Source organism: Agelaius phoeniceus, chromosome 8, assembly GCF_051311805.1.
Source record: "Agelaius phoeniceus isolate bAgePho1 chromosome 8, bAgePho1.hap1, whole genome shotgun sequence".
NCBI lineage: Eukaryota > Metazoa > Chordata > Aves > Passeriformes > Icteridae > Agelaius > Agelaius phoeniceus.
The window spans coordinates 33,140,927-33,165,234 of NC_135272.1; the positions used below are offsets into that span (position 1 = coordinate 33,140,927).

The following is a 24,308-nucleotide window of genomic DNA, read 5'->3' on the forward strand; positions in this document are numbered from 1 at the left end:
TCTCCAAGCTGAACAATCCCAACTCTCACAGCAACCCTCTGATCTTGGTATCCTCTTGAGGCCTCGCTCCAACAGATCCATGTTCTTCCTGTGCTGGGGACCAGCTGGATATTATATACACTGCAGCATATATATATATATATATATATATATATATATATACACACACACACACATATATATACACACATACATATATATATACACACATATATATACATATACATATATATATATACACACACACACATATATATATATCAGCCCCAAAATGCCAAACACTGGAGTGCAGCAGAGCCCCAGAGCAGTCAGAGCAGGAGAAACAGGGCACTGTTTGCACAGCATCTGCATCACCCCAAGGCCTCAGGCATCAGCACCTCAGTCTATACTGTGGGATTCAGGGAGAACACCTTGATCCAGCTGCCCTCATTTGTACAGCACAGCCCACATTTGTGGACAAGCCTCTCAGCTCTGCAGTGACCATCACAGCCCCACCCTGGCTGCACTGGATGCCTTTGGTGCTGGAGGGAGCACAGCTGACAGGATCCTTGCTCACCCAGGGGCTGAAGTGCAGGGACAGAACAGTGTGCTAAGTAAGGCAGAAACTCAATCAAACACGTGGATGTTTTCCCTCCCCCTTACCGTCTACCTTTGCCCCTGCCTCGCATTGTGCTCACCAGACCTCTCCACCACCATGTCGGGCATCAGGGTACTGCTACAGAAAATCCTGATCCTTCTGCAGGTTACTCTGTCTGTTGTGGTGGGCAAAACACTGATGATACTGTTCCCCAACGCCATGAAAAGATACATCCTAAAGATGGGCGAAAAGAGCAGAATGAACAGGAATCCAAAGTTCAGCTATGAAAACTGGGGCCCGACTTTTTTCAGCTTCAAGTATTTGCAGTTTGTGCTGAAGGTAAAGTGGAAGAGGCTGGAGGATGAAGCCTACGAGGGACACCCTGCTCCCAACACGCCCGTGGTGACCCTCAGCGGGGAAGTTTGTCACCTCCTAGATTTCATGAAAGGTCAGTAATTGAGTCAGTAATTTCAGTAATTGCTGAGAACATAAATGAGGAGATGCTGCTGAGGGAGCAGGGACGGGCAGCTGGCACCGGAGTGCATCATGTGCAGACCACCAGCACTCACCTGCTGGAAAAGATGCAGCACATTTACTCCAGCTGCTTCTTGATTGTCAAAAATAACCTGCATTTATCACCCTGTCTATGCTATCCCTTCACACCACTGAGCTTTTGCAAGAGCTGGCTCTGCCTGGAAACACTTTTTGCTGAAAGCCAAGGTAATAATTTGTTTTAGGGGAGAGAAGGCCCAGAACTGAAACATGTGCAATGATTTCTGAGTGTTGGCTGTCGTTCCCTGTCCATACAGAAAATGCCACTCCAGCTCCCTTAGCTAGCCTAAAGCCTAGAAAGCACACAGTGGGTTTTTCCAGATCTAAAGTGGCTGGGAAAAAAGCAGAAGTAGCTGCTTTGTACTTTGTCTGCTGCCTCCCACAGAGATCTCAGCAGAACGTGGAATTAATCATTAAGCTGCAGCCTCCATCCCCACGGGAGGGATTACATCCTTCTCTCACTCTGCATCCCTAATTATATATAGATATTTATGTAGAAAATGGGCTGCAAATTTGGAGAAGAGATACACAGTATCTACAGGAAGGTACCACTGTTATTTAATTCTTTAGGATGTGGATCTATGGTTAGCAGCAGCTTTTAAGTTAAGCCATGCCAGAAAGGTCTTGGACAAATTTAATGGAATTCAGCATAACCAGACTAAAAGAGGTGCTTAAAAATCCTGCAGGCTCTCTTAAATCAAGGCCTTGCAAACAGATGCCAAAATAAACACAATACCGTGTTAATTTGTAAGCAACTGCAGATACTTTTGCCAGTGTAAGGTTAGTTTAATAATAATATATAACCAGAGCTCTGTTTGGACAGGAAATTGCAGAAATACATTGAAAGCATGAAAGCCTGTGATGCATGACTGAAAAGTCTGCAGTTTCTTCTCAGCTCAGCTTGAACTGACACATCTAAAAAAATCTGGACATGAAAAGGCACTGGGACTCTGTCCTCAATGCCCACCCCTGAACCACTGTCCCTGGATAACCTTGCAGAAGGCCATGTTTAGTATTTTCGAAGTCGCTCCATACTAAGGATCTCGGGGAGCCTGAGATGCCCATTTTGGACCAGCACCCTATCCCAAAAATGTTGGTAGCTTGCTAATTGGCTCTTGTGATGAGGCAAAGAGAAGCTGTGTGACTGCAGGGTGCCTCCTGCCTGTACTGGGCAGGATTCCCTCAGGTAAACGCCTTGCTGGATGCAGCACACAGAGCCAGGCTAGGAAAAACACCTTTATGGATGCTTTGCAGAGATAAAGAGGTTCTGCTGCTGATTTTACTAGAAGTTTATGAAGTGACTTAGTGTTGTCCAGGAACCCCTGCACCAGAGGCTCAGTTCAGTGTATTTAATTCTGTCCTTCCTCCCTTTGCTTAACCACAAAACTTCTTTTTTTTTCCCCCAGATAACCAACCTTTAATCCTGAACTTTGGAAGCTGCACCTGACCTTCATTTATGTTAAAATTTGATGAGTTCAACCAGCTCATCAAAGATTTCAGCTCCATAGCAGATTTCCTTATCATCTACATTGAGGAAGCTCATGCAGTAGGTACAGTACAAAGACCACAGTGATGCCAACCACAGCTACAAATATGTCACTTCCTTTAGGGAAAAAAAAGTGTGCTAGCAAAGGAGGGGGCTACAAACAGCACAGAAATCTTCAAATCAAGTGGCAACACCACATCAAGGCACCGGTTTGTGTCCCTAATTCTCCTAAGATTCTACGTACACTTTTGACTTTACACTGAGTTACTCATGTGAAGGACACAGTTGTGTTTTTTAACAATTGCCTCTAAATGTTATACAGCTCCTTTTGGAAAGAGGAAGACATTTCATAAAACAAAAGTTAAGTGTACAATATGTTATGTGTTGACAGGAAAAAAAAAATAGTTTTTAATATTTTCCAAGAACAGGATGCAGACTTCAAATTGAAAAATTTAGCAAGCAAGCAAACCACACTTGTTTATCTGCACTGGATTCTAAGTAACACATTGGCACTGCTTTTACCCCAGGATTAAATGTTTTTCTAAAACCTAACATTTATAGTTTTCTAGCAATATGTCATTTTCAACAACTGAGAATCAGATAATGACTAAGTCAGTCATCAAACCCTTTTTTAGTTTCTACTTTACTGGGAAGAGTTGTGTGCAAGTGTTTGTTTGCATAGTTCTGATAAACAAAGGTGTGGCCTGCCTCATACTTCACTTCTCACGGACCTGTAATTTCGGTTTATAGGCTTCATGAGTACAATCAAACAAAATGAACAACACTGACAAACCTTACCCAATACATGTTCCCCACCTGGTGTCTTTCTAAGGTAGAACTATGTGGGAAAATTTCAGCTAAAATCCATCAAATATTTCTGAATCCAGGGCAAGAAAATAGAGTTTGAAGAGGGGAAAAAAACCAGATCTTGGGACCATTTATTGGAAAGCTCTAGTGGTGCCATAATTTGAGGGGGGGTTTCATTTCATGGCGAGTTTTGATGTTAGGAATAAACTGTAAGATTCTTTTAACCCAGTTTTGGGGTATGACGCCCGGTACATGTCCACCCTTGCACCTATTCAAATCCTTCACTGCTAAATCTCTTCCTCATTTGTTTTAGATGGATGGGCTTTTAAAAACAATGTCATTATTAAAAATCACAGAAGCCTTGAAGATCGAAAAATTGCAGCACAATTTCTTCAGAAAAATCACCCTCTATGTCCAGTGGTTTTAGACACTATGGAGAACCTGAGCAGTTCAAAATACGCTGCACTGCCAGAGCGACTCTATGTGCTTCAGGGAGGGAAGGTCATCTACAAGGTAAAAAACATCAGCACCAATGAGCACAGTGTACAGAGATTTTTAAATTTCAAGGTGACTTGAGACTGCTTTACATTTAACAGTCAGTATTTCGTTCTGTTTGAGAGCTAAACATTTCACAGTGCACTGTAAATGTGGAGAGAAATGAAAATGCAGCAAAACCAGTCTGGGCCTTTATAATGTACATATGTACACCTCAGTCTTGCTCAAATATTTATCTTTTGGCTCACTAGTAACCTGAGGTACATCTAAGCTGTGAAATCCAGGAACAATTCCCACCTCCAGGATCCAGACACTGGCTCTGTCCCAGTGACACAGCAAGGTGTAACCATCTCCTGGGGATGGCTCCAGTGGAATGGGAGCCCAAGGCACACCTGCCCACAGTTCTGGTGCAGCTGCTGTGCTCTGAAGGATTTTTGCTCTGCTTGAGCATCACTGTGTCATTTTATTGCCTTTGCAGGGAGGAGTGGGGCCTTGGAATTACCACCCCCAGGAAATACGTGCCATCCTGGAAAAACTGAAATAGAAAAAGGACTTCGAAGCAAAAATTATTTGGATAAAGAAGTTAAAGAATAATTTGTCACAGACCTAAGTCTACGGAAGAAAACCAGAATTTAAAAACAGCCATAGAGAGAAGAAGAAAAGAACAATGCTGTATATGCAATGTATATGCACTGCTGTATATGCAAGGAGCATCTGGAATGAGGCTCATTATGTTTGTCTAGAAGCTTTCAGGTGTCACCCCTACCACACCAACTTCTGTTCTGCAGTAACTTACTACTCTTACCCCACACGCAGTAATGTGGGAGCTGGGTCCATTGAGCTCTGGATACCAACATTTACACTTGTAAGGAATATCCTGCAGGATGAATTTCAGGGTGGTGACATTTGCAAGAGTCCACCAGCACGCAAAGCAACTGATTTCACATAACTATATACACGTTGCACTTGTGTATATAAAATGTTCCCTTTCACTGACTTCAGGAGGCTCCTGAGCAAGACAATCTCTATCAACATCTGTTTCCATGAGTATTTGTCATGATGGTCCCAGCCTAAAGCACTGGCGGCTGTGACCTGATTCTAGAAAATATTTATAGAAACAGGGGATTGATCTACAATTATTAAAAGTCTATCAGAACACTTCATTTGGCTTCAGATTATTTCCCTTCCTGCCCTGCCTCTCTCCCCCAGGTTATTTCTAAGCATTAGCAGATATTTATATTCATTCTAATAATCTCTGAGTTTGAGCTGATCAGAAACTTACCAATTTAAGGACTTTTGAAGGACTTGTTTGACAGTAGGAAGTAATACATCCCACTTAAGTAGCTCACACTTTTTTTTCTATTTAATTCAGAGTGCAAGGGAAACATTTTATAGGAAATTGGGTTTTAATTAATGTATTATATAAGTCTGATAAAAATATCCTACCTTAAATGGACTGTTATGTTCATGTGTTCTAGGCTGATAGTTTAGGTTACAAAATGAAAAAGCTGTTACTACATTTAACAACTGCACTGTGATGTGGCTGGACTTGATAATCTTAAAAATCTTTTCCAACCTAAATAATTCCATATTCTCCTGTTCTATTCCATACATTAAACCAGGGAATACATACCACATCCATACCTTCAAAAACCACTTTAATACAAGGTTCTAATAATAAACATTCTCTCCAGTGCAGCTATCAAAATGTAACTTCCTTATAAAAAAATAAAGTGGAGGCCCAAATTTAAGCTGGGCTCAAGTGTTCTCTGCTGTGCCCTCTGCCATCACCCGGTGCACTGACACAAAATGATCAAAGGCAGATTTGATGATGAAACGCAAGTAAGTGGCTTGGAACTCAGGAAGCTGCAGGAGGAATAAAAATAATGTTATTGCATTCTCTGTAGTAACAAAACTACCCAACCACATTTGCAGAAGTTTGTTAAACCACAAGGATCTGGATCTTTCAGTGTCTGTTTTTTGAAGTGCACATAAATCGAGTTCTTTGACCTGCAACTCAAAAAAAATCCCATCACCTCCTGAATTCTGCAGCCCTAAAGGCAGCAAGTGAAGGAGGGAAGATTGCCACACTTCTGGAAAGGGCCCTGGCACCTCATTAGGAGCACTAGGCAGGTGCAATTTCACAGCATAATCTACAGAGGAGCAGCTGGGAAGTGCAATTTCACACCACAATCTACAAATTCCTCTCTTTAACACCAACTGAGCAATAATTGTAAATAAAGACATGTTTGGTTTTTTTATGGTTTCTCCCTGCTTAGTCCAGACATCCTATTTCATGAACCACTACTGATGTACACTGTAAATACTCACTGGAAATTCTTCCATTTGGAGCTGCCCTTCTCTGTGCTGCAAATCTAGAAAATATATTTTAAGGTAAATAATGATGAATAATGTGCAATGCAGTGAAGTTTTCACTGGAGTCAGAGTTCAAGTGAGTTTAAGGACAATGAGTTTACACTGCATATAGACATAGTTCTTTTTTATTTTTACAGGTGATTTAAGAGAATACTTTTTTGCAATATCCCAGTGTGTGTGTATATATATCCCACCCATTACAGTGTTAAAAAAAGTTACCCAAGAGGCACTAAAAAAAGCCAATCCCCAAGCCAAACAATGCAGGGAATGGCACTCTATTATACTATGTAAGCCTGTTTTTAATTTTTGGAACATGAAGTGCACAAGTAGTGCTTTTAGCCCTTATACAGCATTTTACTCTCCAAACTGCTGCAGAGACCAGCAGTGTTAACAAAATTCACTCAAACGTGACTGTTACATTAATGTCTAATAAAACAATCATCACCCCACACTTTAATCAATAAATAGATGAGGGGTTAGAGGGATTCACTGAAAAACACCAACATTGCTCCCACAAAACCCAAAAACTCAGTCTTACCTTTTTCAACACACTGTTCAAAACCCACAGGGTCTTTAGATGTGCTTCTTTCAATCCTTAAGGTCCGCACTAAAATATATATCAATTCAAAATATCAACACAAGTTCTGATTCTTTATTGATACTGATATTTATTCCATCACCTTACAACTTCAAAACACTTTCAGAGCATTAACTCATTTCTCTAAGCTATGGGGATTGTGGATATGAAGGATGATTGCTTTTGTGAAAATGAATCTTTATGCAAAATTAAACCTTTATGTGATGTTAAATGTTTATGAATCTCTTAAAAGTGGCTACATACAGACTAGGACACTACTGGGGGAACTTTTATTAAGGCACAGACATATTTTAACATAGCACGTATTACCTACTGCAAGACACAAAGTCTTACCCAAATAACACTGGATGGCGACTTTGCTGATTTTTACACATTTGGGAAAACCAATAATCAATTCCTGTGGGAACATGCCTGTCGTCGTCCAAAATGTTTTGGAACTTCTGTAGAGAGAAGAGGACAAAGCCCTCAACCGCAGCTTTCCGTCTACAACCATCTTCTATTAAATTTATCACAGAAAAATATGGAGGGGAAAAGAAGGGGGAAAGAGGAGGGGAAAAGAAGAGGGGTTGAAAAGGGTGGAAAAACAGGGGGACGGTGAAGAAAGAAAGAACGGTGATGAAAAGGAGGAGGAGAAAGAGTGGGAAAGGGACAGGGGAAGCATTTTTATTTGGGGTACTTTCAGCAGTGCCCTGTATAAGGAGGGGCAGCTCTCTGGAGGCATTCCCACCTCGCCGGGCAGGCTCTGTACCCGGGCGGCCCCACAGGAGCGCGCAATGGCGGCGGGCCCCGAGCAGTTCCATCCCCCCTGTGGCGACCCCAGCGTGAGGGCGAAGGGCCGAGCCCGGGCCGGCCCCGGCGGGCTCCGTGCGGGAGGAGCCGCTCCCGCCGCCCGCGCCCCCGCCCCCGCCCGGCCCTCACCCGTCCGCCACGCTCTCGGCGGGGTGCTCGGCATCGCTGGACGTGGCCAGGACCAGGGCGGCCCCCGCCGAGCTCCGGCACCAGTCTGCGGCTCTCATCGCGCTCCGCGGGGCCGCCGCTCCCGGGCAACGGCGACAGCTCCCCGCCTACGGCCGCTCCCGGTGCAGGGAGCCGGGATCGCCCCTGGCAGGGCGGGGGAGGCCGGGCGGGACCCGCCGCTCCCGCCGTGCCCCGCTCCGCCCCGCCCACCGCCCGCCCCCCGCGCGGCCCCGCCCGCCGCCCGCGGGCGCTGCGGGACGGGCGGCGGGAGCGCCGAGCCCCGGCCCGGCTGTCGGCGCGGCCCCTCCCGGGGCAGGTAGGTGGATGAGGGGGCATCGGGGAACGAGCGGGATTCTGGCCTCCCTGCCCGGGCGGGGACCCTGCCCCCTGCGCCCCCTGCCCTTATGCCCCTCCCCTGGTGCCCCTTCCCCTGGCGCCTCTTCCCCTGGCGCCTCTCGGGGCTGTGCCCGCTCACGGCGCGCTCAGCCCCGGGCATAACCCGATCCTTACACAGACCCTTCCCATCGTAGCCCCGATCCCTCTCCGGGTTGGACCCGATCCCTTCGCACCTGCCTCCCCATCCTTTCCGGTACCCCCGGCTCCCCTCGGGCAGGGCCCGGTCCTCTCCCGCCCCGCAGGACCCGATCGGCAGCCCCGCAGGCCGGGAGGTGAGGGGATCCCGTCCCTGCCCTGCCCCTCGCCATGGCAGCCCTGGGCTCTCCTGCCCCCTGGCTCTCCTGCCAGGACCCCGCTCACCAACCAGAGCCCCCCGGCACCGGCTGGGGAAGGGGCACCCGGAGATGCCCACCCTCGCAGGGAGGGAGCTTCCAGCAGGCTCCATTGCCCAGCTGCAGTCAGACATGTACCCTCCTCTTCCTCCTCCTCCTCCTGCTCCTGCCTGCAGCAGAGCCAGGCCTGGTTGTGGGGGCACTTCCCACTGAACCCCAGCATCTCTCCCGCTGCCCCTATCTCCATTCCCGGCCCGGGATCCATCCCGGGCCTCTCAGCCAGCCCGGGGTCCAGTTCCCACTCGGAGGGGGTGTGTGGCAGGCAGCTGACAGCTCTGCTCCACACAGCCTGCCCTCCTTGCTACGTGGCCATGCTCAGGGCTCCAAGGGGAGCTGCCAGCTTTGGGGGCTTCCCTGGGTCATGTTTTCCTCTGTGGCTGTTGTTCACCTGTCTGTGATTTGTTTTTGCAGAGCTGGTCAAGGGGAATGTCGTACTGTCTCCATTCAGAAAGCCATTTGGATACTGGGCCAATATACGTGCGTGAAAATGGGAAGCTGCATGTGGTAAATCAGGGTGCAGGCGGCGTACAGAATGTCACTCCCAAAGCAAGACCTTTTAGTCTGTTTTCCAGAACTTTTTCAGTGGAGCTTTGCATGAACAGGGAGGATGATAGGGCAAGGAGGCAGAGGACTGATCATTTCATCTTCACGTACACCAAGGAGGGGAACCTCCGCTACTCGGCCAAGTCCCTCTTCAGCCTCGTGCTGGGTTACATTTCTGACAATGTAGATCACATTGACTCGTTGATTGGTTTCCCAGAGCAGATTGCTGAAAAGCTCTTTTCAGCAGCAGAAGCAAGACAAAAGTTCACAGAGCCAGTGACAGGACTGAGAGCTCTGCAGAAGTTCACTGAAGCCTATGGCAGTTTGGTGCTGTGCTCACTGTGCTTGCGGAACAGGTAAGTGTGTCCCCTAACAAATCTTGTCTTCTGCTAGCACACTTCAAGGTTCCCCTAAGTTAAATTAAATAAAAATACATTTTGGGCTTATAACACCACTTCATTTTAATGAAATGCCCTGAGCCTTATCTGAGTCTTGTGCTTGCTGCCTTTTGTCCCATCCCTTTCCTACAAGTGCAACTGTAGGTTTCATTTTAAGATAAAAATCATAACAGAGGCAGCAGACTACATCTATTTCAACCAACAGGGGATCTTATGTGGAGGATTAAACCTGCAACTATTTTTAACAATAATAATCAGCACTTTTGTGGAAATCTGTGTGCTTAGTGCCTTCTCAGGCATTTCATGGGATGTTTCTGTAATTGCTGTTTAAAAGCTTTTCAGCACACTTAGCTGACTGTACAGATAAAATACACCCTTGCAAATTGTTTGGGCTTACTAACTATAAGCTTGCTGTCATGTCTCATTTTGGGGGCTCAGAAGAAGATACAGACTTGTGGGTAAGTTGTAGGCTCTGAAATCAGACAGGTTTTACCTTATTTTATTGTTGTTGCCACCCCTATATTGACTGTACTTTAACAAGGTCTTGATTACAGCACTAGTTTTTCCATCTTCTCAATGCCCACATCTTTAACTGAAAGAGTCTTGCCAAGTTTAAAACTGGATTATGTTTTTAAAGCCTTGCTTCTAACTGAAGTCCTTCCCAGTAATAGAACCCTTCTCTTCCATCTCTACACTTGAAAAAGGGATGGTTTATCCAGTTTAAAATCAAAGTACTGGCATATTCATCTGAAGTGCCAAGGGTGTTCTGAGCACAGTAGGAATGCTTGAGTAGAAGTCAATTATCCTTTGTTTTATCCTTTAAACCTACTCCCTTTTTATCTCTAGCACAGATGATTTTATGGGCTTAATTTAGAAATTAAGCTACTTCTGGCATCTTTTGCTATTACAGAAAGCTGAGTTAAGTATCAAGTCTTTGAAATCCAGGAAGTGAGGCATTAAGGCATTTTCTGATGAATTTTATTTCTAAAAGAGCCCACTCTTCTCTCCAGAACCCCCCATAGCTAATAATCTCTCTCAAGAGCTGGCTTATGCTCTGACTGTATGTTGTGCTTTTTGCAGAGCCAAATTGCACAGGCAAAGGGTGTGAGGGGGGTGGTTTGATGGGTAAAATTACCCTGGGAGGATATTAAGGTCCTCTTATATGCATGGACAAAGAGGTGTTCCTGGAGGGATCAAATTAAAAATCACCCCCAGTTTATGCAGTGAAGATGCTGATCTCAGGGTGTGTCTTGCCATGGGGAATACGAGGTAAATTCAGGAGAGATCAGTGAATTTGGAGCCACAGGGACAGCAAGAGGTGACTGCAGGGAGGTGTTGAGGGCTACGTGCTCATTACTGCATACTCATGCCTGCCATTCTTCAGTGGTTTGTTCCCATCTCTGAGCCTCCTACAGAATGGCTCCAGCACAGATGTTTGCGTGGCTGCTGAGTGAATCAGAGCAAGGAACCAGCACAGCTAAAAAAAAAAAAAAAACCACTGAGTAACTGCTGCCTAGGGTGTAGCCACAGCTCTGGCCAGTCCTGGACTTCTACCCTTAGTCAAGCATTTTATTGACACATATAAAAAATATTTTGCCACTGACAAGCTGTCCTGTCCTGTTTAAAATTCCTGTTTGAGGTGGATTTTAAACCTGGATGAATGTGGGTTTGTCTATACCCTTCCTAGACACTGAGGAAGAGCAGTTTGTGAAGCTGACTTATGATAAACTGGGATATTTTGCATTATCCTGAAATAATACAGCAATAATCTGTAAAGAAGCTCCTAATAGCAATATTTGGAAATTGAAGTCTTGTTAGTCCAATATTTTGCATCAAATCAAAACCATGACAGAGATCTAAGGAGAAGACTGGGAATTCAGACATGTTGTGTGCCAGCTGCACATAAAGAGGTACTTAGTGCAGCTGGGTAATTTCTGTCAATTTTCACATAGTACTTAGCAGAAATGAGTGCATTGTGCTTATGACACTTGGGGATGTAGACACCTCCTTACATGCCTGAGCACTGAGGGCTTTTCTTTTTTTTTTTTTTTTTGGCTTTGCAGATACCTGGTTATCTCTGAAAAGCTTGAAGAAATTAAGTCTTTCCGGGAGCTGACGTGTTTGGATCTCTCCTACTGTAAACTTGGAGATGAACATGAGCTGCTGGAACACCTCACCAAAGAGGCCCTGTCTAGGTACCGATTCCTTGAGCTAAAAATGACACTTTCTTTCCTACCACTGAGCAGTTCAAAGAATCAGGCTGAGACTTTAAAGGGAAGTTTCACAGGCTGCCGAGTGTAAGGTTGAAGATTTTGGTTGTTCATAAAACCTGTTCTGTAGGTAAACAAAATACAGAATTTATTGTACACAGAGCACATACTGAATCCTAAAAGTACTAAAATTATACAAGACACCTTACTGTCTCATTTTTTATATCAACTTTTTATAATGTTCATGGTCTTGGTAGGAAATGCATCTTTAACATTTGGAACAGTTTTACATTTCCTACTTCTAAGGGGGAACTTTATCAGCCAAGTTTTTAACTAAACTAGTATTCTACATGTAGATTTCTGCAAGTAGGATGTTGATTATTTGGTTAGTTAACATCTCAAAACAGTAAATTTTGTAATTTTGTTTGGTACCAGAAAATGACAAGTAGATATTTTTGGAAGCATTAGGTAGGATGACTGCTAATTAAAGATATTATGTTGCTGTAAGATTTTGGTGCATTTTGCATCAAGGTTTTATCTTGAAGTGCTCTGAGGAGAGCACTTCAATTTGATGTTTTTTCCTGAGTTCTGTTAATCAGTGTTATAAGACCTCATTATTTTCTTAAAATCATTGCTTATGATCACTTATCGAATCTACCCTCTCTGTTTGCCAAGCATTTTTTCTTAGTTTTGAGTGCATTTCAGTTTGGCAGCCTTGGTATAAAGAACTTCAGGGTATAAAGAAGCTTATTGTCTCTGTTGGCAAATGTTTGGCTCTAGGATCAGTTTATCACTGGAGCTGTGGGAATAGCTGCTCAAGCAGTGCTTCTGTTGAGCTAGCAGGGAAATATAAAGATATTTGTTACTCCTGCTAACCGAGGCTCCTTCCTCGCTGCTTTTTACAGTGAGCCTGGAGGGCTTGGCACAGGATGACCCTTCTGACATGGAGTTTTAGGACATTTTGCAAAACTCTCAGAAATAATGACCATAAACTCCATGTTTGTATCTCTGCTGGCAGTGTGAAGAGACTTCTCCTGAAGGACAACTCCCTGTCAGATGCCGGCCTGCGCAGGATGACAGCGCCCGTCCGTGTGCTGAAAAAGGGGCTGGACAATCTGCTGGTGCTGGACTTGTCCTGTAAGTGCTCCATGGTCTCACAACAGAGAGAACCTGTGTCCCTTCTGATAAACAATTTATCCTCCTTAGCACTGAAGGAATGCCATTAATTGGTTGATTGCCATGTGCCAAGTGCTCAACCCTGGATTTCACCAGCAACCTCCCAGAAGGCACAGGGCACACCTGAGGTCTCAGGCAATTGCTACTTACATAAAGATTTTTAGTAGTTTGAGAATTGGTATTGTACATATTTCTATTTTGATAATTAGAGGGGGAAGGTCAGTCTTTGTTCCAGTATTAGCTTTTGGAACAAATACTTCCTTGGTATTTTGATAATCCTTTTCCACATCATGCAACTTAATTAACTTTACTTGACCTTACAGGTAACCCTAAAATCACAGATGTGGGAATTGGATACCTTCTTTCTTTCAAGAAATTGAATTGTTTGGACATTTCTGGGACAGGTCTCAAGGTAAAAACCATCAGAAAAAGTTTACTGGACAAGTGTAATAAAGTGTTCTTGCCCTCTGACGGCTTTATGTCCCTTTTTCCCAGGATGTTGATGCTGTCATAAAGCGGCTTCAAATGCAGATAGGCCTGGTTCACTCAAAAGTGCCTCTGAAAGAATTTGATCACAGTAACTGCAAAACAGAGGGATGGGCAGAGCAGGTAAGGGGGGTTAAACATATTTTACTCTCTAAAATTTTGCCTTATAGAATACAAAATTGGTGAATAGGAAAGAACAAGGGATGGAGTTGTTTCCAATGATAGTTCTGTAAGTTTTACAAGACACATCTGAACTGCTTCATTTGTTCTTTCAGACAGTTCTGCAGTGGGAGCAGGCAGTTTTGGAGGCCATGAAGCCCCAGGACAACCTGAGATCCAGAGTAACAGCTCTTCACTTCTGTACGTAACTGCATGGACACCACAGAATTGATTTATTTTCTTTTCTACAGGGACTATTCTCATACTTTTTTGGGTTATAGTACAAATAGCATCTCAAGTGTGCAGTTCCAGCCCTTTGTGTAACTGCATTACAATGTACTTGAGTTTTTTCATTTGTTAAACTTCTGGATAATTCAAGTACAGCTCATATAACAACTGAGTTTTTTCCTTAATATTCTGAGTCCAAAATTTAAATGGTATTTTTTTCCTGTGCACATTTCCAAGTTGGCTTGGCCAAAACAGTTTGTACCACAAAGTTATGCATTTATGCATTTGTTTTTCCCAAAATCTAAACTTGATATTTTTGCTTGTAGATGGCAAGACACACAGAATAGAGGAAGTAGTCAAATGCACACTGGTGGAGCCAGAAACTAAAGCATCTGGAAACTTGCAGTTTTATAAAGAAAACGTTGAAAATTGCCATTTACCTTTGAAAAAGGAGGTTGCAGGCAGCCATGAATTAAAGAACAATAAAAAAAGAGCTTTGGCTGAACAAGAGAGAGAAAGGACTTCCAAACAGAAGCATCTGTGCCTCACTGTGGAGGACTGGGATTTGTTAAATACCTACTGAGTCAGAAAGAAGTGGGTCTTTTGTTTGTTGTTCTCTTGCTGATGACAGGATTTGGACATATTGAGAGGGAGTGACAAAGTACTGTTAAATCTGGTTGCTGTGACATGCCTGTGGGGTAACCTGGGCTGGGGGAGGGATAGAGACAAGAAGGTTGGTAATGCTACTGTATATTTTCAATACATAATAATTTTTTCAAATAAAGTTTTTGTTGTCATCCTTAACTAACTCTTCTGATGAAGGTGTTTTTCACCAAAAGAGCTGCTCCTATCCCTGCTGCTCTCCTGCCTCTCGAGGGGCAGGACACAAATCACTGCAGCTCATCTGAAATGAAGCTGCACTGGGCTTGTCAGTGCCATGGGATGTTTACAGTGCTGCTAGAACAGAAGCCTCAGCCTGAAAGCACCAGGCTGTGCTGATGGGGCTGTGCAGAGGGAGGGAGCACAAAGGATGAGCACAGACCCCTGGGAAGGGAGGCAGAGGCAGTAACACCTCAGCAACAGCCATTGCAGCAGCACAAAGTGGAACACAAGTCTCTTTTCTTTCTCATTTTAGCCCAGGAAATGAGAGCTGGAATGAGGCTACTGTAGAGATTATGCTCTGGAGTTGTAATTTGTTCTCTCTTAGAAGCAAATTCACCGCATTTGAGATCATCCTGTGATTTAAAGCCCATTTTCAGTGTGCCTGCAATACACTAACTGTGCTTCTCCAAGTGACAACACTGAGGGGCACTTATAATTCAAATATTAATTATGCAGATCAGCTGTAAATCACCTGGACACTGAGACCTGTTCTGTGTTGGTCTGTGCAGCTATAATGCTGCAGGTAACTGTTAAACACTGAATTCCTGCCCTGAGTGTTTCCATCACAACTGGCTGAGGAGCACAGTGCTCATCATTGTCCTCTTAGGCCTCGTGAGGCCAAGGATTTTCTCCAGGTTTCCCCTGCTAGTGCTTCTTCCTTTTACACTGTTGTCCACCATAATTCATCACCAAGAAAAAGCAGCACATCCTTGGAAACCATGAAGAGGCCAAGAAAATGAACTTCAGCTCAGAAATGCATAAAGAACAAAACCCCTTTGTCTTTTCCTTACTGTTGAATTTTTTCTCCAAAAAGGACTACGCACAAACAAAACAGGCATACTTGCATTCAAATCCTAATTTCTTTTCCCAGAAACTCAAGGCTATTAATACCTTCCCCTGACAACTACATCAGCTCTCTACTGAGACAAATTATGGCACAAATTGTGATTCAAAACAGTGGCTCAGTGGGGAGGAAGATGTGCAATCTTCCCCCTCAAGCTGTCTCTGGTGCAATTGCCACCATGGAATTTTTGGCCACCCCTTCCACCACTGATACGCTGATCTGACCATGGAGAGATGCACATTTTTTTACCAATCCTAATTTTACCAAACCCATTACCTGGGCCCTGTGCATGAGGCTTCCTATATATTTTTTTAACAGCTGATTAGTTCAATCCTTACTGCACTGGGATGACATTTTACAGGCACAGAGAAAACAAGTTGTGCACCCTGGCCAGGCCTGGAGAGAGACAGGTGAGTAAAAGCAGCTTTAACATTCCCCCATGCAGAGTTTTGCCATCTCATTCCAGGCAGAGTGTGAGTCACAATACTGTAAAGATATTTATAAAAAGATCTCTCAGATTTCCAGCTGTATCCCAGTGACAAATTAGAAGCAACATTCACCATTGATCTGAGTTACAGTGACAGGCAGAGCTGCAGATCACAGGACTGAGAAGAAATGAGGGAACAGGGGTTTATTTTTAAATATCTATGACCTGAGGTGGCAGTGGGAAGATCACCTCATGGGGTTTTTCGGGCCTAGAAAAGTAAGAGTACTCACTGTAAACGTGGGGTTTTCCTCGATATTTTAGACACAGATGAGATTTTCAGAGGAGCAGAGAAAACCTCATCTTTCTTAAAGCTCAGTGTCGTGTCCACACCTATATCCTGAGGACTGCTTGGAAGGCTTGGCTGCCCTGCTGGCAGAGGAACAAAACAAGCAGCAAACAGATCCAGTGTCATCCCACACCACCCTGGGAGCAGCACTCGATTTTCTGCTGCTCTCTGCTCCAAGGCTGAGACTTCCTTTTCCTCCTTTCTTTGCCAGCCTCAGTGAGACCCATCCCAGCTCCATGGCTGTTCTCAGCCTGCTGCTGCTGCAAAACTGCACAGCCCTCAGTGAGGAGCAGTTATTTATTTATGCTGGTTCCCTGCCCTGGCTGTCAGGGACAGCTACTCTGTCACAGGGACATGATTTATCCCCCCCAAACCTTAAAACTTCTCCAGTTTTCCATGCAATTTCACTCTCTGTGTTGGCCTTTATGGTTTGAGAAGAGAGCAGGAGGTGTCCTGAGCAGCAGCTCCCCACAGTGTCACTCCCAGCACAGCATTCCCAAGGAAGCGTCCCAGGAGCATCAGCACAGAGCCCTCAAAGTCACTGCTGAAAGCACCTGCAGATGAGTTCTGAACACAAACAGAAGAAGCAGTGAAGATCAGGACTGTGAAGGTGTGTTCACCTCACCTCGCTCAGCTCCTGCTGCTCTCAGTGTGGCGGCCTGCTGAGGCCCCGGGCTGTCCAGAGAGGAGGAAGCCCTGGCCCAGGGCTGTGCCAGCCATGGCTGGTGAAGCCTCTCCAGCCCAGCATCGAGTCAGTGCTGCCCATGAAGGAAATGTCACCTTGACATGGCTCAGCCTCCTGGCAGCTGTCCCACAGCCAGCGTCCAGCCGAGGGCTGCCACAGGCCCTGCTCGCTGTCACTGTGCTGTGAGGGGGATTTGTCGCTGTCACTGTGCTGTGAGGGGGATTTGTCGCTGTCACTGCACTGTGAGCGGGATTTGCTCCAGCCGGAGCTTCCCAAGCAGGCGGCAGGGCAGGAGCCGAGGCTCCAGGGTGAGGTGTGGGAAGCACCCTGCTGTCCCCAGCAGGGATGGGCACCAGGATTCAGGCTGGGCAGAGGAACTCGTCGGACCAGCCCAGGCAGTGCTGGATGCCATCCCGGCACAGCCTCCGGGGGATGCAGGAGCAGAACTCGAAGTGCACGGGGCTGCAGCTCCACCACTCCTGCCCACACGGGGGACAGGCAGCCGCTGAAAGGACAGAAAAGAGGGAACTGAAATGCTTCTGCTGCACTGACCCCCTCCCTCCTCCCTTCCATGGGTAAAATCCTTTCATCCCCCTGCAGAAAAGCTGCTGGTGACAACCCTGTGACTGTGAGCCCGCCAAAGCGGACACTGGCTTGGTGCTGTCACAACCAGGGTGTGACATTGCAGTGACCTTCATGGCAGAGAGGCCATCCTGAGGAGAACAACTAACTATAATTTCCCCCCTGCCCCCCCTTTTTTTTGTCCAAAACCATGGAGGTGACTTAGGAACAAATCTGCTGCTCGTTTTAGCAAGACTCAGCTCCTGCACAGCTTGGAGATCCACCCATCTGCTGACCAGCTACCAAAGCCAGTTTGAATGGTAACTTCTAACAGCCACACATGCTGATGAAACTGCTCCACATCAGCAAGCCACAGTGGAAGAGCAATTTTTGGGACTGGGAGCAAAGCATAGATCCTTTCCTCTCTCAGGTGCCACCAGGCTTTGACACAGAAGCCTCAGCAGCCAGGGGGACTGAGCCTGCACGGCTCACACTCACACCTCACCCCAGCTATTTTGTGTTTCGGTGGTGGGTGCCAGCCTGCAGGCATTTCCAGCAGCATCCACAAGCACCACACCTGTGGAAGCTGCTGCAATCCATCAGCAGAAAGACAGGCGCCAGCAGACAGACAGACAGACTTACAGCTCCAGGACTCGTCAGAGCAGTCCCCACAGTCATTCATCCCATTACACCTCTGGTCAGCATAAACCCAGGATCTGGGGTTGCTGCAGTAGAAAACCAGGTACCCTGGGAGGCTGTGGGGCAAGTCACCTGCAGGGGCACACACAGAGGACATGCTAAACACCCCAGACACAGACACACTGGCTAAAACAGGGATGGCAGGCACCAAAGGCTGCTGCCAGGACACTTCCCCTGCAGTATCAAACAAACTTGAACAAATGGGGAAGCTCTGTGGTGGGACACAGGAAGTCTGCCCCAGGTTTCTGCTTTATTTAGTTTTTTCCCCAGGGTGGCTGAACAATAAATTACCCATGTAGGCATACAGCTTCACTGATGGAGGAAAGCAACAACATGGTTAAAAAAAAAATCCTAGGAAGATCAGATGAGCTTGGAGTCTTTAATTCCTGGCATTCCTGCCAGGTTTTGGGCAGTGCCATCTCTCAGCATCTGCCCCACAAAGGCTCTACCAGGCCCATCTCCTCCTGTAGGCAGCCAGAAGCACAGAGCAGGGTTAGAGGGACCCTGGCTGCTGTCTCACAACTGGAAGATCAGTGCAGGGGGGATGCTCACAACAAAACCCTCACCACAGAGCTGCTCCTGCTCATCCTCTCCGTTCCTGCAGTTGCTGACTCTGTCACAGACCCAGCTGGCTGGGACACAAGTCACTCTGTCGTCACACAAGAAGCCTGTCCTGTTATTAGGGGCTGTGCAGAGGCGGTTCTCTGTGAGAAAAGCAAGGAAACCTTTATTTTCCAGCATTTTTGTGATATGAGGAATAGATCAAGGGGAGTAAAGGGGAGTTTCTGAAATTAATTTTTTGTTCTGGAAATAACCAGGGGTCAGGATTAATTTCTGGTAGGTCCATGAATCTGAAAACCACACCAGTAGTCTTAAGTATAACAGTGCTACCCAGAGTTATCCCAGCCCTGTGGAGCAGGGAATGCCTGGTGGCCATTTGGGCTGAGCAAAGCTGGTACAGCTGTGCTCATGCAGCACCATTTCTGCCTCCCTTACCAACAAAACAACCCCTCTGGGGACACAACCTGGTGCCCGTGGCAGGAGTGCCAGGGCTGCCACCGCCGAGGCCACAGCGGCTGCGAGGACGAGCAGCGCCAGGGCAGAGATGCAGAGGTGCCTCTGTGTGCAGCCAGGACGGGCACCACAGGGATGGCAGCAGCCTGGGGGAGGCAAGAGAGACAGTGAGGGAGTGAGGAAGGGTCTGGGGAGTTTCAGAAGGGAACAGTGCAGGGACACGAGGCTGGCGTTTTGGGGTCTCTGCATGGGGGCTGCTGGGGGTTAGGGGTTGATAGTTGAGTTTAAAGAGCCACACTCCACCATTAAACACATCCTCAAGGGGAATTTTGCTGCTTGCAGTGTGGAAGAACTTGTGCTGCTGCTACAGAGTACTGGGGTGGAATGGCACAAGCCCCACGTCTCCATGGAGCTCTCCTGTGGGCTCAGATGCAGGGGGATGAAGGCCAAACCCCTGTGGGACAGCAGTGACACTGAAACACAGGGCAGGCTGGTGTCAGGCTGGGAAGGTGCCCTCCCAGAGCCCATCACAAAACTCCCCACGAGGTAAGATTTCATTTGACAGCACTTCAGGCTTTCTGCCCCAGCCAGGACTCCCACTTCCATGGAATGAGGCTGGACTATCAGCACAGAATGGTGAGAAGGAGCTGAAGAGCTGCCCTTTCCCTCCCTAACAACATCTCCAGGGCACAGCAACCTTCCAGGGACTCCAGCTATCAGAAAGTCAGGGTCATAAATCAAACCAACTGCAGAAGCTAAAGGCCAAACCCTTAATCACTGCAAGACAATGGCAGCACAGGGAAAGCCATGCCAGGCACCCACCCTCACCTCAGCAACCTGCACCTGCAGCTCTGCCTCTAAACAAACAGGGTATTTCCCTCCATTCCTTCATATTCCCAGACCAATAGGAAAAAATATCAGTGTGGTCATCTCAGAAACAAGTAACCAGTCCCTTAAGGCAATCCTGCCTGTATAATTGATTTTGGTATATCTGAACTTAAAAATCTTTAATTAGAATTTTAAAAGCTTTCAGGAACTTAAAGAACTTTTAATCTGTCTTAGTTGTGCTTTGTGTTTACTTAGTTGTTTTAGTGTTCAAACTCAAGGGGAGGGACAGCAAAAGGATCCTGATTCCAGCAAGCTCCCCCTCTGTCATGCTCAAGCGGGAGCCAAACACAGAAGATTTCAGCTCAGAAGAGAAATGGTGAATTACAGCATGTCTGTGTCCACAAAACACCTCTGACTACAAAGCACAACAAACAGACTTGAGTAGAAAATAATAGTGGTGATAAAATGTTGCAAGCTGAACGACAGGCATGCTATTTGGTTCTCTTTGATCCCACCTCATCCTTCAGAGTATGGACAAAATTTGCTGAAGTTTGGCTATTAAGATATAGGGAAAGGCCACAGCAAGCTCATTGTGAGCCTTTCTGTGACAGACAAGGATCACCTATCATACAACTGTACATATGACTGCCAGCTCCAGGCCAACACAGAACAGCTGGAGTTTATTAATTTTATAGTCTGGACATTTCCCAACACAGAAAAGAGGGAAAGTCAGTCCAAACACACCATAAATAGTGGTTGTATTTTATATTATATTGATAGTTTCCATTGATTTATACTTTAATAATATAACTCTGCATTTTATTCATTACCTCTTTTTCCAGAGAAGGACTCTGTTGAACCAAAAGTAGCTACATCACCGTTTATCTGGAAGGAAAGGGATAAAAGGCATTTACAGAATCCCACAGCCACACAAACTTTACTTTTCTAGTTCTCACATCTTACCCAGCAATACCTCATGTACATTATTGTTACATACAAGCAAAATTGCCTCGGTGCAAACATGACCCACCTTTAATTCCCAAAACAATCAATCATATCCCTTTTTAAACCTTAATTAACCATTTGTAAAACAAACACCAACCAAGCTCAGCACTTTATATCAACTCTTTTCTTTTGTATCAAGGTAAGTAGAAACAGCTCAAAATCTCAGAGAAACAGCTCAAAATCTCAGAGAAAGCAGTGATAAAGAGGTCAGGCAGACAGCACAGGCAAGAACACGTGCACTTCAGGTAACAGCTGTATGTAGGATTTTTCTGAAGAATTGTACCTGGGGATGAGTTTTATTCATGCTTCCCAGAGCTCCAGGGACTGCAGGGAGTTCTCTGCACCTGAGCACAAGTGAAGTTACCAGGATACAAACCCAACAGAGGCAGGAGAGCAAGGAGAGCACCTCACAGGCAGGAGGGACTGGCAGGGCAGTGCTGAGCCTCTGCTCCAGCCCCCAGTGGAAGCCAACAACAAACTCTCTCATTCTTATGTCTCAAACATGGTTTCGCAACAGGGCGTTAGACAGCTCAGAGTAAACAGAGATTTAGGGACCTGAAGCCCTGCTGCCAGGTTGGGAGACAAGCACTCACCTCTAGCTCATGCTGTCTGCATTTGTCCCTGTGCTGGTCATGGAAAACCCCTTCACAGTGAGAACTTGAAATGAAAGTCTCATCTTCATGAAAGTCTCCTGTCTCCACACCTCCTTCCCAAGACAGAGCTGTCCCACTGCCCTTGTGGCAGCACCAGCCCAGGCTCCTGCCAGATGATGAGATCTCAGGAGAGCTGTGCAGGGTACAACCATCTGGAACAGCTTCCTTGCTTGGGCAATGAGCACAGGCACAGGAAATCCTCCAGGGTCCTTTTATACTTGAGTGCTTGAATTTCCAGACCCGCAGGAAGGCTTAGCAGCTCAGCCTGCAGCAAACATGAACTTACAAATACATTGGAGCCTTCTAAACTGGCTGCAGGTCTCGGCACAGCTCCCACAGAGAGGAGTTTTACAGCTTCAAGGATGAAATCTCATGAGCAGGCAGCTTTTCCGTGAGAGTAGTGAGGAGAAAAATCATAAAGTTTTTGAGGAGCCTGGGTTCCTCATAAAGGAAGAGGGTCCACAGGACTCAAGTGCTTCCAAATTGTTGCCACCCCACAGGCCATGACTCCTCCCCAAGCAGGACAGTCTCACCAGGGCTGTGGAAGAGAGGCTGGCAGCCAGATTGTCTCTGAGCTGGCATTGCCTTGGGCTGACTCAAAGCACCACATAATGCCTGACATGGAGGGACAACCACAGCTCCAACTTCCCTCTCCACCCCCACACCTAACCCACCCCAATTATACTGAGTTAATGGCCTCATGGCCAGCCCTGTCCTCACAGACCAGCCAGAATTAAACACAGCCTTGTAGGAGCTCCTCCTTCAGTACAGCAGCACCCATTTGTCCAAAACAGAAGCTTTTCACAGGAATACATCACTACTAAGGGTGGTGGTAGAAAACTTTCCTGTTTCAAGAAGGATCTTGGGTGAAAACATCCCATGCCAAGTAGCAAACAGTCTGCAAGTCTGGGCAGCTGCTGCAATGTGGAAAAATGTCAGACTAAGCAGATCTTAAATTCTGGATCTCTTGCTCTTTAAAGAGGAAGTCTCAGTTTCTAATCAGACTTGATACAGGACTATTTTGAGTCTTCCTAAAGCTTATTATGGGAGTTTGCTAAGAACCCTGTATAAGAGCCAGGTAAAGCAGGCCAGCTGTGCATACCCTGCAAAACAATCTACAGTGAAGAGTTTAAAATGTGGAGTCAACCCACCCTTGGGGACAAATGTCTGTAAGAGATGTGCAGAGAAGGACAACAGAGCTGGGGAAGGCTCTGGAGCACAAGAGTGATGAGAAACACCTGAGGGAGCTGGGGTGGGGGCCTCAGCCTGGAGAAAAGGAGGCTCAGGAGGGAGCTTCTCACCCTCTGTACTCCCTGAAAAGAAGTTGGAGCCAGGGGCTGGTCAGGCTCTTCTCCTCCCAATTAACAAGCAACAGGACAAGAGGAAACAGCCTCACATTGCACCAGAGGAGGTTTAGATTGGATAGCAGAAAAAAAAATTATTCACTGGAAGAATTGTAGAATTGTCAGGCATTGGATCAGGCTGGCCAGGGCAGTGGTGGAGTAGCTACCCCTAAAGCCATGTGCGTGTGGCACTTGGGGACATGGGTTACTGGTGGCATTGGCAGTACTGGGGAAATGGTTGGACTCGTTCTTGGAGGTCTTTTCCAAGCTAAAAAATTTGATGATTCTACAACCTGACATCTAGCACCATCTGTTTCCTGCTCCAGGATTATCAAGCTCAGCTGTAGCCAACCAGGCAGTTGGATTTCAGAGCAGTTACCCCACATCAAAGGCTGCTTAGAGTTCAGAAAAATTAGTTCATGACAGCAATGTAAGAAAGATAAGGAAGCTCTTCTGAAGTATAAAAAATAATTTTAAAAAATTGACAAAGATCAGAAAAGCTGAAGAGGCAACAAATATCAGTGTATCCAGTGTGATAGAAGGTTATTGTTAATTCTAGCACCTAAAAACCCCCCCAGTTTCCCCCAAATGTACCTGGGCTATTTCTGCCAGCAGTGAATTGCACACACTTAAGAGGGTCACCTCATTTGTGTCCAGATGATTCCATTCTAAACCTGATACAGGTTCAGTTGAACACGTGCCTGAAGAGAATATAAAATGCTTTCCTCCTGCAATTTCAGTAATTTAAGGCCCTTCATTTAAACAGTGGTTTTGAGCAGAGATCAAACCCAAATTGCAGCCTCTGAAAATGGAGATGTCAGTAAGTCAAACATTTAACAAAAAATGAATAGGAAATGACATTTTGCAAAGCCAAATGCCAAGGCAGCTTAAAGAGTCGATTTAGATTAGAAATCTTGAGAAACAGTTCAACTACTTGCTATTATCTGATTTTACTGAGGGAAGATCTTTTGACAAGTTTACAAGTACAACACTCACCAAATTCCTCAGGCTCTGGCTGGCTCTGGATGCAGCAGTCCCAAGTGCCAGAGTGCCACAGGCACAGAGCTCTCTGTGACCCAAGAGCACATTGCTGAATCACTGGCTGCACTGCACAGATCACTCAGCTGAAATGTCATTAAACAGCAAACAAAAGACAAAACACCCAATGAAAGCACAAGTTGTTTG

The 24,308-nt window shown here is 45.9% G+C and overlaps 4 protein-coding genes across 5 annotated transcripts; 2 read left to right on the top strand and 2 right to left on the bottom strand.

Moving 5' to 3' along the window:
* The first annotated feature begins 694 nt into the window (after window positions 1-694).
* DIO1 (iodothyronine deiodinase 1) lies at window positions 695-5,293 on the top strand. Its single transcript, XM_054638235.2, has 4 exons — window positions 695-1,025; window positions 2,536-2,679; window positions 3,736-3,935; window positions 4,396-5,293. The coding sequence occupies exons 1-4, from the start codon at window positions 695-697 to the stop codon at window positions 4,459-4,461; spliced, it is 741 nt and encodes a 246-aa protein (XP_054494210.2). The 3' UTR covers window positions 4,462-5,293.
* IFT25 (intraflagellar transport 25) lies at window positions 3,524-7,942 on the bottom strand. Of its 2 annotated transcripts, XR_013183322.1 has the most exons (6): window positions 7,810-7,942; window positions 7,225-7,331; window positions 6,832-6,900; window positions 6,249-6,292; window positions 5,562-5,783; window positions 3,524-3,928 (listed from the first exon to the last, which is right to left on the bottom strand). XR_013183322.1 is itself a non-coding variant. In XM_054638236.2 (5 exons), the coding sequence occupies exons 1-5, from the start codon at window positions 7,905-7,907 to the stop codon at window positions 5,676-5,678; spliced, it is 426 nt and encodes a 141-aa protein (XP_054494211.1). In that variant the 5' UTR covers window positions 7,908-7,942; the 3' UTR covers window positions 5,559-5,675. The 2 variants fall into 2 exon arrangements, 1 of the variants encoding a protein (XP_054494211.1); XM_054638236.2 differs by lacking the exon at window positions 3,524-3,928 and having other exon boundaries at window positions 5,559-5,783.
* Window positions 7,943-8,028: 86 nt separating this feature from the next.
* LRRC42 (leucine rich repeat containing 42) lies at window positions 8,029-14,640 on the top strand. The gene is made up of 8 exons (XM_054638682.2): window positions 8,029-8,164; window positions 9,048-9,535; window positions 11,641-11,772; window positions 12,806-12,924; window positions 13,287-13,375; window positions 13,459-13,572; window positions 13,725-13,809; window positions 14,163-14,640. The coding sequence occupies exons 2-8, from the start codon at window positions 9,063-9,065 to the stop codon at window positions 14,417-14,419; spliced, it is 1,269 nt and encodes a 422-aa protein (XP_054494657.1). The 5' UTR covers window positions 8,029-8,164; window positions 9,048-9,062; the 3' UTR covers window positions 14,420-14,640.
* Window positions 14,641-16,178: 1,538 nt separating this feature from the next.
* Window positions 16,179-21,431, bottom strand: LDLRAD1 (low density lipoprotein receptor class A domain containing 1). The gene is made up of 6 exons (XM_054638802.2): window positions 21,411-21,431; window positions 20,953-21,067; window positions 19,306-19,440; window positions 18,847-18,984; window positions 18,224-18,352; window positions 16,179-17,525 (listed from the first exon to the last, which is right to left on the bottom strand). The coding sequence occupies exons 1-6, from the start codon at window positions 21,429-21,431 to the stop codon at window positions 17,380-17,382; spliced, it is 684 nt and encodes a 227-aa protein (XP_054494777.2). The 3' UTR covers window positions 16,179-17,379.
* Between the last annotated feature and the right edge of the window lie 2,877 nt (window positions 21,432-24,308).